Raw genomic sequence first — 14763 nt, forward strand, 5'->3', positions numbered from 1 at the left:
TCTAACACGATTTTGATTCACTGCATCTTTCTTTGTTACTGTTCTATGCATTCTGATGAACTATCATTTGGGACGCATTTACAAATACTGGCTCTGACCTTTAGATACAGCTATGAATGTAATTGTTTCTCCTGCCTTAAAGATACTCTTGACACATGTCCTGTCACCTACCTGTAGCTATCTAAATTTAATAGTGTTCCTTTTTATGTTGCCAAGACTGCTTTGCTTCTGGTTTTTCTTGGCATTAATGGGGTGGATCAAACCCCTATCTTACCAATCCACCAAGCAAAACCTGAAGAGCCACTTAAATTGGAGGAAAGCTCCTGGGGGATAGTTGGATCTACCCCAATATCTAACACTTGGTTAGCACCTCACCTGGCTACTTTTGCCAGTTTTGGAATGGTCTGCCAGATTTTATAGAAATATATCGACCAGAATTGAGGGGGGCTGACAACAGAATTAGCCACTCTGAATGATCATTATGCCGATCAGATCCCGTCTTTTTTTAAAAAATTATTGCTTGGAATTACTGCTGGCTTGTCCACCTGCGCCTCCCCCCCCACACACACTCTGATTGTTCTTAACCTCTTCCCCTTGTTCTGCTTCAAGAGTTATATGGCCTTCTGCTATTAATCTACTTTTTCACTCCCCTCATTCAATTGCTCTAATGTTTTGGATTCAGTATAAATGTTATGCCAATGAAATAAACTTTACCATTATAATTCAAATTCCTACTTTCTATCATATCTCTGTCAGGTATAGCTACCTTGTTTTATCAGTACTACCTCAAGTTTCATAAGAATAAAATTACTTTCCTTTTGATGAATCATTCTCCCCTTAGTCTATTTAAGAAGTATCTATCCAGATTCACACTCCACAGTAATATTCTCTACTGTCCCTTCCCTGGCTCAAATTTAAATCACTTTCCATGGTGCTCAGAATTTTGTTATATTTTTCACCCCTTGGCTTCTCTTTAGGCTCCAGTCTAGGGTCTTCACTCACTCTATTATTTTATTAACTCAGGTGGGTAGCCATGTTGGTCTAAAGCAGCAGAACAAAGTTGGAGTCCAGTGGCATCTTTAAGACCAACCAAATTTTATTCAAAGTATCAGCTTTCCTGTGCACACACACTTCTATGAAATGGAAATTATCAATCCATACATATAGGTAGAGGGTGAACAGAAAATTAGCATACAGCATAACAAAGATGTTTAACAGATTCAAGGATCAAACAGGAATAATAAGCTTAGTTTATATGGTTACCATTTGTTTGGGTTCAATTCCGGGGGGAAACATAGTGAAGGAAATAAATATGTCAAAATCGCTGTATGCAAATTTACTGCTCACCCTCCACCTATATGTATGGTAATTTCTGATCTTTTATTAAGTTTACTACATTGAGATTTTATTACTGTTTTTTATTTTTAGTGCCTTTTAAAGCATGTGGTGTGATATAAACAGAAATTTAAAGAGATTTCCTTTTTCTATCAAACATCTGTTATTTTGTTCTTGTTCTTCTTAGCCTTGAAATGATCTTTTGATTCTTTCCCAGTCCTTTCAGCCCTTATCTAGCTGAAGAACTGATTAACCCCTTAAAGCAAGGGCCTGTATAAGTTATTTTACCTCTGGAGATAGTTCTAGGTGAAATGTACATAGTACATAGTCATAATCATGTTTCACAGAAACTACTCACTTCCTTCTCAGGGTATAAGAGGTCAAAGAGCTTCATAACAGGGAGGAAGTCAGCCAGTGCATTTTTCTGTATGCTGCCGGAGATGAACTGCAGTAAAACCCACATCAGATGGTCTCTGCCTTTGATTAGGCCTCGTCCTGCCAACTGTAAGACACATTAATGAGCAAGGCCACATTCTAAAAATAACAACTTCCTCCCAAAAACATCACTGAGAATCCATTCTAATTTTCTAAAAATTCTACACTCTCATACCTGGTAAATTAAAATGTTTTTTAGTTGCTGTAGATTTTCCGGGTTGTGTGGCCATGGTCTTGGCATTGTAGAACCACACAACCCGGGAAATCTACAGCAACTAATGAACTCCGGCTGAGAAAGTCTTCGACAACATAAAATGTTTTTGTTTCCCATAAGATGTCATGGGATATTGACTTGCATTTGCATAAGTGTGTTAGTATTTCCACAATAGAAGCAGAAATCTGAGACATGAAAAAAAATGTGACTACTATGGGTGGGTCAACAAATATTAGTAACTCAAGCATCAAAATCTGGAAGGTGTTTCCTTCCTTTAAGGACTGGAGCCAAAACACACAGATTTAAAATGTCATCTGGAAAGAGAAGTCACCATCAAATATTGGCTGTCAAAGTAGGGCAGAGCACAATAGCTGCTTGAAAAGAGCACTGCATAGTCATAATGTGTTACAACATACTACTATCTATTATTACCTCCGCAAGTAGGGCCACACAGCAAATTTTCTACAGCATGTGTTGCCCCTCTTAATTGCTTCCCTCGCACTCACTACTAAGCTTAATTTAAATAACCTTCTACACGTCTTTGTGTGCTCCGAATCTCCACACACTGGAACACAAAACTGAGGTTGGTTCAAGGCTGGGAGGAAGGAATGTGTGGGCCTTTACTGTGGAGTAAATTCCAAATGATATATTATAATACCCTGATTTTTATATGTGGCAGGTAATCTACCTTTTGATGAAGAGACAGGACCATGTGAGGGAAGCTTGCAAACTGAAAAAGTACAAAGAAGATAAGCTGGCTGGAAAGATGCTGCCATAACAACTGGCTGGTTCCCCCATCGTCAAACTTCTCCTCAGTCTCTGAACGCTCCATGGCATATACCACGAGATCCACCAACTGGTCTTCCAGCACAGGGCATCGTTGTTTGTGCTGCAAAGCAGAAGTCAGATACAGTATTCCAAAGACTAGCAACGAGTGTCTTTAATTATATTCATTTCAGTATGGTTTCTTTGACAGAAGCTTGGGAAGCATGAAATGAAGTCTAAACATAAAGGTTTACAAGGTAAGCTAAGACATTAAAACTGTGTTATGTTACAGGTCACAGTATATGTATTTATATATTTTAAATTTCATAGCCTTTAGAAGAGACACAGCTGTGAGGAATTATAGTTCATTAAGCATATACTTTACCCTCATCTCAGCATTCATAGAATATCTAAAAAGACTACATTTTAGAAAGGTCTGTTTGCATACCTAATGTTTTAAGGCTAATATACCTATGGACTTGGATTTGAGAAATGATTTTGCAATTAATGGGCTTCAGATAGATCATCTCCAGATGCTTTGGCAGCTCAGGTACAAAAAGGCATTCCGTGGGAACCCTGACTCCCACTTTTGGGCTACCGCTCATCAGTTAACACACCTTCCTTGGTTTGCAATGTTTACCAATTAGGAAACTGGTGGCTCCCCTTAATTTCACTCTTCATCTAGCCAGACTATGTCATGTGTGTAGTTCCTCTGTACTTTGGCTATGGATATCTGAGCCATTTCTGAACGTGCCATTTTAAGATATGGTTTCAGAGTTTTCCATGGTATATCTGTAACATAACACAGCCTTAATAGAAAGAAAAGGTATTATTTTCAAAAGACAGACACAGAAAAGGAACTGAGCTGCTCAGAATCTAACCATGAAAATGCTGGGTCCCTTTCTAGAGGCAAAAAAGGGGATTTGTTGTTTTTTTTAAAAAAAGCAAAATTTGCCAAGATACCCAAATATGATTTCAATATATTTTTGTGCTCCTCTTAACAAATGGCAGGCAAACTAAAAAGCCCCTTTGAATTGCCAAAAAGGAAAAAGAAGATTGCAGAAAGGAGATACATATTCTAACCTCAACCAACGTGGGTTGCTTTTTGCCATGAAAAAGGGATTATGTTTCTAAATTAACAATACAATGCAAGAATGGCAAAACTCTGGACAAACTCTAAGAACAGCACTCCCTCTTTCACATGCTCTTTGCCAGCTCAAAACTGCCAAGCTATAAATCTAGCTGTGCTTTCTTGAAGCATGCTTAAAACAGAAGACTTCTAACCAAAAGGAAAGCATTAGTTGCTTTTGACCCTCTCTGTCAAAAATACAATGCCGTTATCACAGATCAACCACATTACAGATTTACAAAGAGCAATATTAACACCACCAGTTGAGAATACTTTTTTCCAAATGCAACTAATTATGAAGCAGAGCAGAATGCAACAGACAACACTACAAACTATTTCATGATCCAGCATGCAAAACTACAGTGTACAGGGCTTGAAATTCACTATGATTTGATAGGCAGAGGGCAACTCTCCAAGTCCCCAACAATGCAAAGCTATATCAGTTTTAAATCAAGTTATATAGAAGGACAGTTAATGTAAATATCAGAGAGATGGTATTTCTAATGAAAAAGAAAATTAAACTTGTTCTTAAAATTTTAACAGTTATGGACTATAAAAACATTCTTGGCTTTTGAAGCACTCTAGCCTGACCAGGAAATGGGAATCAGAAACAGGAAATGTAAGTAGGAGCAGGCCAAATTCTCAGTTTTTCTCAGCAAAATCTACAGGACAAAATATAAAGCCGGTCAAAACTGCAAGATTGGTAGAGCAACATACTCACTACACAACAACTATGGTTACTGCGAGCAGATTTAACACTGGTGTGTGAGACAGCCCCCCACTGCTCAGATACCTCCCCCTCCCCTGTAATGGGTTCTTCCTTATCTGACGCTGAACTGCCAAGTATCAAGGCTGGGTTCATGTATTATGCTGAATGCAGTGATGACACTATAATTTCTATAAAATAAGTGAAAGCTTCCACTAACTCCTATGAGGGAAAATAAATAAAAGACTGCACTTGGGGAGAACACTGTACTGGTGGCAGCACCCCCCCCAAAAAAAAAAACACACACACCCCAACACCCCACAGAGACGCACTTTGAGCAGCCCAACATCCATGCAAGTATAATATGCCTTCTGGAGCAGAACACTTGCCCCATCTTTTATAATTATACACATTAGAGTAGGGTTTTTTTTAAAAAGGGGGCTATATGACAATAGTTTCTAAAGTGACTATCAGTATAATCATAAGCTGGTCTACTTAGAATCCTACTTAAATCTACTCAGTGGGGCTTACTTCTAAGCAAAGTGTTCTTAGGACTGCACTGTAAATCAATGAAGTTTCAAAATTATATGTACAGAAAGCTGAAAAGGTAAAGTCTTCACAAGGCAGTATAATTTCACCCAAGGAGCATCTAATAATTATGGAAGCAAATAGCATATACTAACGTTCTTGCCATTTTCTATAGCACCAATCTGTCTAGAGAAAGCTAGCTGCCATATACTTAATTCTATAACTCAATTCACGTGGCGCTATGAAGGGCAAAATCAACAAACTGCTGCAGTGTTTACACAACTGTCTTGCATGGCTCTGGCCTGCTTTCCTATATTGCATGACAGATCTTGGAAGAATAATGTGACCTGAACAGCCCATGAGCAGCGGCACTGATACCAACTTACAAATGGCTATGGTCCCAGAAGTACAACACACTGAAGAAGAAAAAATCTACCAGGGACATATTTCCTATATATCACAGAGAAACGACCTGCGAAATACGTCAAGGAGAAACCAATGGACTGATTGTTTACTGAGACAGAGAGGAATTCACCAGCTCATAACTGTATCAATCAGTACAGCGGTTTTTGCTAACAATTGAGATAGCTCAGCTGCTTCTACATTTGGTTGCCTGAACCAATATTACAGTATTATTACTGCAGGATCCATCACAGAACGTAACAAGAAAGAAAAAGTAAAGCTAGCAACTGACAAAGTTATGCCCACAGCTGTAAGTATGTTGCATTTCTATAGGAGTGCAGGAAAACCAGAGAAAGTGACGTTGGTGCAGAACTTGGCTTCCATTTATAATTTCATATATATACACACACACACACACACACACACACACACACACACACACACACACACACTCCTAAAAAGGAGAGAATTTTATTGCTTTTAATTTTCAGAAAAAAAGGGGGGTATATAGTGGGGTTAAGAAAAGAGTGAGTGATGCTCATATTAGTATGTTAATCTTTTGTTAGTAGTAATCATATCTTCTTTGGCTTCTTCCGTGAGTTGATCAATCGTCTTTCATCTTAACCAGTAAAAAATAAAAATGTTAATGTGTTAATAGTGTCCTCTTGGTTTATTGTTAATAAAGTCTTTTTATGCGCTTTCTGAACCAATCTTCATGTTCTGGGCTGTCTTCCTTTTACATCTCTCAGATTGTAAGATGGACCCTTCGCTGCTCCTTCATCTTCTGGATTCTTGTCTCCCTTCTCTGAGCCGCTGTCTTCTTCGTTGCTAAGTACTTCCCCTTTAGCGAGTGCTGCTTCCTCTGGACTGGCGTGTCTCTTCAAAAAGTCTTGAGCTTTGAAAATGGAGTCAATCTTTTCCCTTTTATCTTTAAACTTGAAGATAAGTCCTTCTGGAATCAACCATCTATAGCTAATTTGATGGTTTTGTAAGAACAAGGTCAGTCCTTTATAGGCCTTCCGCTTCATCCGAATTTCAAATGGAACATCTTTTAAGATTCTAACTGTCTGCTCTTCAATCTTCAAAGGCATTGATGAAGACGCTCTTAAGATTTGATCTCTGATCCTCTGCTTAGTAAACTTGACCACCACTTCTGCCGGCAAATTATTCATCTTTGTAAAATTGGAGAAGGCTCTGTACACCACATCCATCTCCTTGCTTAATTTATCCGCTTCCCAGCTGGTAAGTAATGCCAAAGCCTTTGCTAGCATACTTCTGAGATCTTCTTTTTCAATTTCTTTTATGCCTTGAAATCGGAGAGTTAAGTTTGTCTTTTCCATTTGAAGCATCAATAATTTTTTATCTTGCATTTCTTGATGTTTCTCAATTTTATTGACCACCTTCTTGACTTTTAGAGTCTCTTCCGTTGAAACCAGACATTTCTGCGCGATTTCCTCCATCTTCTTGGCTGTATCAGTCAACTGTCTCTGCTGGTTGCTGAGAACACTTTCCATGCTCGACAACGTTTGATTTATTTTTTGCATTTGCTCCAGCAGAGGGCGCAGTATCTCGCTTTCCTGTTGATTGACAGCCGGCTCCACAAGGAGGGAGCCAGAACCGGAAGTTCCTCCCAGCTTCTTCGGCAGCTTCTCCGGGAACTTTTTTTGCCCCGACATCTTTGTTTTATTGTTTACTTTTAAAAGTTCATGCCGCGCAGCTTAAGAATGAGTCTTTCTGCCTCTCCTTAAACAATTCACCAAAAGGTAACACCACTCTTCCAAAATCTCACTCCCCCCTTCTTCTTTCTGGTAATACAATCTCAATTTGTTTGGGAGGGGGGCTCCCCCCTCCTCCCTTGCACTTTTTCGATAGGGGGGAATGCGCTTTATCTCTTTTCCCACTTTTCCGATCGTCAACTCACGGTTTCAGCCGTTCACTTTCTCTTTTAAATGTTCTTCCGCTTCATCACTCTGCGATGTCTGGCAGCTCTGCTAGTCCCTGTGCAGGGCACAAACACGGCAGGGCCATTGGGGCATGGGGCGAGCCTCAATTTCCGACCTTCGGGCCGGTAAAGAGGCACCTCCCCTGTGCGCCCCAGTTCGGAGCCTTACTCTAAGGCTCCTTAGGGTCTCCGCTTGTGCAGATTCCCCCCCTTAACCGCGCGTGGGCGAATCACCTCCGGGAGCATCCCAAAGTTGCGACCGCCATTCGCAGAGACCAAACCGGAAGCCGGCTTCCATTTATAATTTCTACCAGTTACGTAAGCTTGAGAGCATGTGGGCAATGCCTGCTAAAACCTGAATCTATAGAGGTGCTTGAATCAGATTTTCAGTGGTGATGCATGACTTTGGATTGGGTCCACGGCAGCATTTCCATGAGCCCAAGGACTTCCGCCTGCAGAACACAACTCTCTCACCTCCCCAACACTGCAAACCCAAATACATCCAGAAGCAAAGCCGAGTCAACATCCATACCTTTTTATGACTAGCAAACCCAGAATAAATTATGCAGAAAAATACATATTCAATTATGCAAACTGAAAGAAATCTGCTCACAGAATCCTGCATTTCTAATAATAAAATTAGGACTAGGGATGGGCACGATTTGGACCACAAACCAAATTTTGTCACAGACTGGGGTCTGGTCCATGGTTCATTTGCAGTAAGACACAGGGACGGGAAAACAAACCTGCCCCAAAAACTGGAATCAAGAACCAAAAGGGTGAGAAGAAAGTCTAATGAAGGGCCAATATTAAAAACCTAGTTAAAACTTATAATATATAAAAATACACGCATTTATTAGAAAGACAGTTAAAAACATACATAAGGGCCCAATGAAAGCCTTGTAAAAAAAGTGTAGCCTAAACACAAGGGCCAATAAACATGACCTGACACGTTTCTGCACTATTGGGGCCTTCTTCAGAGGTCAAACAATATTGAGGTACATGTAACAATAATACATATTGCAATAAGATAACCAATAAGTGAATATTGGACTAAGAAGAGGAAGGTTAAGCAGCAAGAGCTAAAGACACATGACAAAGATGTTTGTGAGGCCTCAAAAGGTGAAAGTCATGTGTCTAGTGCCAAACGCACAGTTATTGAATTAGAACATCTTCCAATTTAGTTCCAAAAAGCACCTGTGTGGCTATCAAAGTCAGAGCTAGAGTGTCCTCAAGCAAACAGCTGGCAGCAGCTCCAAGGCCAGCAGAATAGAAAGGGGGAAGATCTGATATCTTCCTTCCCCTCCTTTCTGCTGGCAGCAGCTTCCCAAAGCCAGCAGAATGGAAGGGGAGGGAAGATCTGACCCCCCCTTCCTCTTTCTATATGTAATGCTTGAGGAAATTCTGTTTCACTGTATCTGAAGAAGTGTGCTTGCACACAAAGACTTATACCTTGAATAAAACTCTGCTGATCTTAAAGGTGCCACTGGACTCAAACTTGGTTCTACTGTGTCAGACCAACACAGCTGCCTACCTGGATCTAGCATTAACTATGTGTGTGTTTGTTAAGTGCCATCAAATTGCTTCTGACTTACGGCGATCTTATGAATGATTGACCTCCAAAACATCTTATCATTAACAGCCTTGCTTAAGTCTTGCAAACTGAGGGCTGTGGCTTCCTTGATTAAGTCAATCCATCTCACGTTGGGTCTTCCTCTTTTCCTTCCCTGCTGCTTTTCCTAACATTAGTGTCTTTTCCAGTAAGTCTTATCTTCTCATAATGTGTACAATAGCCTCAGCTGGTTCATTTTAGCTTCTAGGGAGAGTTCAAGCTTAATTTTATCTAGAACACACTTATCTGTCATTTTGCAGTCCACAGTATCCTTAAAACTCTCCTCCAACACCACACTGCAAATGAATCAACTTTCTTCCCATCAGCTTTCTTCATTATCCAGCTTTCTCACCCATACATAGTAATGGGGAATATTAGAGTATGAATTATCATGATCTCCAGTGACACATCTGTACGTTTAAGGTCTTTTCTAGCTTCTTCATGGCTGCCCTTCCTGTCTCAATCTCCCTTTTGGTTGATGACTGAGCCAAGGAATAGAATATCGTTTAACAATTTCATTTCTCCATTGTCAACCTTAAAGTAGTCATTACTTTTGTCTTCTTGATGTTCAACTGTAAACCTGCTCTGGCACCTTCTGCTTTACCATTCATCAGAAGTCATTTCAATTCTTCACTGTTTTCTGCCAGTAATGTGATATCATCTGTATATCTCAAATGGTTCCTTCCACCAATTTTTACCCCATCTTCATCTAAATCTAATTCAGGGCTCCTTACAATATATTCTACATACAGATTAAAGAGACTGGGAGATAAAATGCATCCTTGTCTGACCGCTTTGCCAACTGGAAACCATTTTATCCTAACAGTAGCCTCTTGTCCAGAGTACATCTTGCACATCAAAACAACCAGATGTTGTGGCACACCTATTTCTTTTCAAACCAACCATAGCTTTTCATGATTCACAGTCTCAAATGCTTCACTGTAATCTATGATATACATGCTGATTTTCTTCTGAAATTCTCTTGTCTACTCCAGTAACCAACATATATTTGCAGTATGGTCACAAGTGCTTCTTCCCTTTTCTAAATCCAGTTGGAACATCTGTCATTTCTCATTCCACATATTGTAACAGTCTTTGCTCTAACATTTTGATCACTTTACTTGCATGAGAAATTAATCCAATGGTCCGATGGTGCTACTCATACATCCTCTGCTCTTCCCCAGTAGCTGACTGAGTGTCATCCAACTAGAGGCGCTCCTGTCTTCCAGCACTGTATTTTTTGGGGGGGGATTGTCTCACCCAAGTGTCACTTCTGCTTTCTATGATAGATCCTCTGCCATTGTTATCTTCCAGTACTGCTGCCGCCCAGGAGTTGCCTTTCAAGGATTCCTCTGTCCCATCACTACTGAAACTGTCCATTCTCGTCTGCTGATGTGGCCACTGATTCCTGAAGGGGGTGGATACATCTTAGTCTGGCATTAACTGCTGGCTGTTTATATTAATTTACCCACAATACTGTTTTTCAGGAGCAGTACATACTGAATAGTTATTCTAGGCAGACATTTTGTGTTGACCTGTATGCAAATATACCAAGCCCTGCGTACTTTGTTTGGGCACCATCATATGAGCACTTCCAGGCTGATACTTAATTACCTGTTTGAAATTTGAGCATACAAATTTGCAGAAAAATTACAAAAAATACCCAATCTGACACATCCAGCATAACAGCACTCCTCCCGCCAGGAACATCTCAATCCAGCCACTGATTCCATGTGGAATCAGATCTTGCCTAAACACCATATGTGTTTCAGCATGTGACATCCAAGTCCAAGAACTTCTTATATTAAATATATTAAAGCAGGACAGATACATTTGTTTGAGTAAGAATGACCAGACATGTCCTGTATCGACTGATTTAAAAGCCGATGGTAACAGGAAGATTAGTTAGATTGAAACTTTTATGGAAGAAGCTTTTGCTTGTTCATATGTAAACAGCTGATGAGAATGGGAGGGGAAATGTTCAACAATGGACCCCCCTCTCTTCTAAGCAATGAATATGGGTCTTCAGTGCTTGGAAGAAATGAAGGGGGTGTCTTGAAATTTCTGTGAAATCATACATCTCCAGAACCTTTTAAAACTACGATGTTCCAAATGCATTTGAGACAAATGTACAGCCTGAACAGATGATGTGCAGAATCATTCTCTTTACTGAAAAACATATCTATCCTAAGGAGCCATCTTCCAATCTGGAAAATGGAGGCGTTGGAAAGGAAGCATCATTCAGTGCAGACAGGATAGGAAAGTGGTCATTACTGTGAGCTGAATACTGAACGCAGATACTAATAGGGGAGAATGTCCTCTGAAGAGTTCCTTAAAGAGCAATTTTTCTGAGATTCCAGGGGAGGAAGAAGGAGGTAGCAAGAACAACATAGAGAGAGAATGAATGGTAGAATATAATGAAGGGGAAAAATGTTTCTCCTGACAGCATGGTTAAACATAAAAATGATTTGTGTCTACTAGCAAACTGTGTCTCCAGTCACCATCTACTCAAAATAAAACCAAGATATAGATATCCCTAAGCAAATGCAAAGTCAAACACAAACATCAGGTGACAAGTAGGTATGCCCCAGGGGTAGACTGGTACAATTCTGATCCCCCACCATGGGGGATTATAGTTTTAAAGTTTGTTTCTACTGAATTATTTGTGAACCACACATGACATCCAATTAGTGCGTGGGAGCTATAACCAGTTGTTCCAGTGGAAAGCTATGGTTTAAAGTAGCTAGACAGCACATTTCTGAACAGATTAATCTAAATTCAAAAGAATTTACATAATTTGAATACTAATTCGCAGCATCAGCCTTGAATTCCCACCAAGCAATGTCACACACAATCCTCTCATGCTTTTTCACCAACAAATGAACAGAAATTCCACAGACTGTTGTTGTTATGGCAGCACACCTACAATTCATAGTCTGTCAGCATTTCCATTAAAAACCAATAATTTCAAAGTTTTGTTACTTGGCCATAAAAGTTTGCTTTGGGTTGAAACAGTAATCATGGTCAGCATTATGGTTAAACTGGAAATAATGTTGCAATTATTTGAAATTAATATTATCTAGGATACCGTTTAATTACACATAAGTTATTTATACCCGTCAATGATTTGAGGATAATGAATGCGATAAAGCTCTTCACTATATTTACTGAAGGATATAATATAAGGCTTACTTTTCAGCAGTGCTTTAATAATTTATTACAGCAGTTGTTGGAAGAAGATCTTTGGTGGTCATTTACCTTTATATTTTCAGTAAAACTATTAGTATTGTTTTGTTCTGCTTTTCATGTAAATGGCCACATAACAGGACACAATACATACTTGTTTGTATAAAATGGCCAAACTGTTTGTATTTATTATTTAATAATGCTTTTAAAAAACTGGAAATATTTCACAAATCTTGTTCTGTCACCTTACATATAGACAGTTTTTACTATATTTACAGAACAATATTAAAAGTTTCTTTTAAATTTAATTTCATAAAACTTTTGACAATTTTCTCAAAAAAATATTTATTCTTCCTTCACAGACAGTAATAGGTTGGGAGGCTCAAACTAAATGTAAAGCAGCAGGCTACAGAATGTTTTAAATTCAGAACAGCAAGTTGTATCTCATCAGCTTCTTCATCTCACACAATTCTCATCCTTACTAGAGCTCCTCTCGCACATGCGGCTATTCCCATGATCCCCAGCACATCCTTCTAGGGTGGTCAGAGGGAATCCCTTCTTCCTCTTTCAGCAACGTAAAGGTAGGCTATATCTAAGCCAGCCATTTTGCTAAATACCCCATGCAGAACTTGCATTCCTTGATAGAACGGATATAAATCTCCCATTCTCCATTAACAGACTGGTGTGGTGTTTCCACATGTTTCAAGAGAAGCCTCATGGTGAATTATCTGCCTGTTAAGAAGGAGCGGTCTGTTAATTTGATATGCTTTGCAGGATGTTTTTTTTAAAAATCACTACAGCCACTCTGTTGCATAGTAGAACTATTACTCCTGTTTATCAGATGAGATGAGAAGCAGAAGACAGTAGCCTTTTCAGACAAGCTTGCACACATTTGAATCCAGCCATTCCAGTCTGAGGTTCAATTTAGATTTAAAAAGCAAAGTTTGTTTGCTATATATAAAGCATTTTTTGCAGCACTAAATAACATAAAACTGAAAGGGAGATATTTATTTGCAAACACTGGCAGACATTCAGGGAACAAGGGGTGCACAGTTCCTCATCATACTCTATGACAGTCAGTAAAAACAGGTGTGCTATGGCAGTACAGTATGAATCAGTCTTTAATCCAGCAACATATCCTGTTTTCATAACGGAGTCCTATTACATACACCTCAGTGAAAACAAAACTGTGTGTGTGATCCAAAGATGGTAGGTTTCTTCATATACTACAATGGAAACGCTCTGAACAACCAAAGGGTGAACGTGCAGAACAGTCTCTATCACTAAAGTGAATGTGAAATCCCTTACAGCTAGGGAAACTTGATGTTCACACTGTAGGATCTACACCAAGAGTTCATTAAATTAGGGCAGTTATACAGTAATAATTTAATGAAGGTGTACATACTGTGCACTGAAAACTGGTTTTCCTGCTGCTGGGAAAGAATTATTTTTACTCACAGAGAGTCTACCTCAAGGAGGCCACAGTAAGAATCCCAGTGTATTTCAGCTCAAGGCCTTAAAATGTACCCAAACACTTAGAAAGTATCAGCAGTGCAGATTATTTTACAATTTAATCTTATTAGTGGCAAATAATGAAAGCAGACACTTCTCTCTGTCTCTAATATATATCCATCTCTTTGCAAAGGCAACATGTGTAAGGGTTTAAAAATTGTGGAAATATAGATATAAGTGGGTTTTTTTAATGCATCAACCAAAGTATTAGCATCAAGCAAATGTTATGGTCAAGGTACAAATCCCTGAAATGAGAGTTTTTAATAAATGAAAACACTGACACAACCTTCACTATAGTATTGCAAACATCAACGCTATTTTACTTTGCTTAAATATCACCTAAGACTACAACAAGCCAATAATTAATTATAGAAACATACAAATGAGGATAACAAATTAGTTGTAAATGTAATCTTTCCTTCTTCTCTTTCAGCCCATTTGAAGACACTTGAAAGGGAACTGGAGGCTAAGAATAATCATTCCGTCACAGGTTTATAAATCTTAAGCATTCTTTCAGTGGGAAAACTCATTTTCATACAAACAAATAATTTAAGGCAAGAAACGGTCGGAATAAAAACAGCTATGGCAAGTTGGTAGGTCAGGCAAGCAATGGGTCACTCAAGCCAATTATTGAACTGATTCTTTTTAAATTGAGAAGCATTCTTATAACCTCAGAATTTTAATAGGAAGTTGACCTTAACTTAGCACGTGATGGTCCCACCAATTTCAAGCCCTGGCCAGACGTGTATTCTCGAACTGGAATCAGTGGCTACAAAGCAGCCAGCGTATCGTTAGTCACAATACAACAGTAAGGTTGTGAACATACCTGAGCAATGTTCAAGGTCTAGAGCATTGGAGGATGGGCAGGACAAGACAGGACAGAACAAAAATAAAGGAAGAAAAAAAAGAAAAGACAAAACAGTGACTATGAGGCCAGCCTCAAGTTACCCCAAGTCAGACCAGGCCCTCCCACTTGGTAAGGCAAAAAACCCCAAAA

General features: G+C 39.1%; 1 protein-coding gene across 2 annotated transcripts in view; it reads right to left on the bottom strand.

Annotated features, from left to right (window-relative positions):
- Window positions 1-14763, bottom strand: part of MED23 (mediator complex subunit 23) — a 60242-nt gene that overhangs the window by 27573 nt on the left and 17906 nt on the right. Inside the window, exons 11-13 of one of the 2 annotated variants that reach the window (XM_015421266.1) lie at window positions 14593-14610; window positions 2673-2873; window positions 1694-1837 (exon numbers count right to left, since the gene is read on the bottom strand). In XM_015421266.1, the coding sequence (XP_015276752.1) occupies window positions 1694-1837; window positions 2673-2873; window positions 14593-14610 (363 nt within the window). The remainder of the gene's footprint in view (window positions 1-1693; window positions 1838-2672; window positions 2874-14592; window positions 14611-14763) is intronic. The other variant, XM_015421267.1, reaches the window with a different exon arrangement.

The sequence above is a fragment of the Gekko japonicus genome, unplaced genomic scaffold, assembly GCF_001447785.1.
Source record: "Gekko japonicus isolate JY-2015 unplaced genomic scaffold, Gekko_japonicus_V1.1 scaffold407, whole genome shotgun sequence".
In the NCBI taxonomy this organism is placed as follows: Eukaryota; Metazoa; Chordata; class Lepidosauria; order Squamata; family Gekkonidae; genus Gekko; species Gekko japonicus.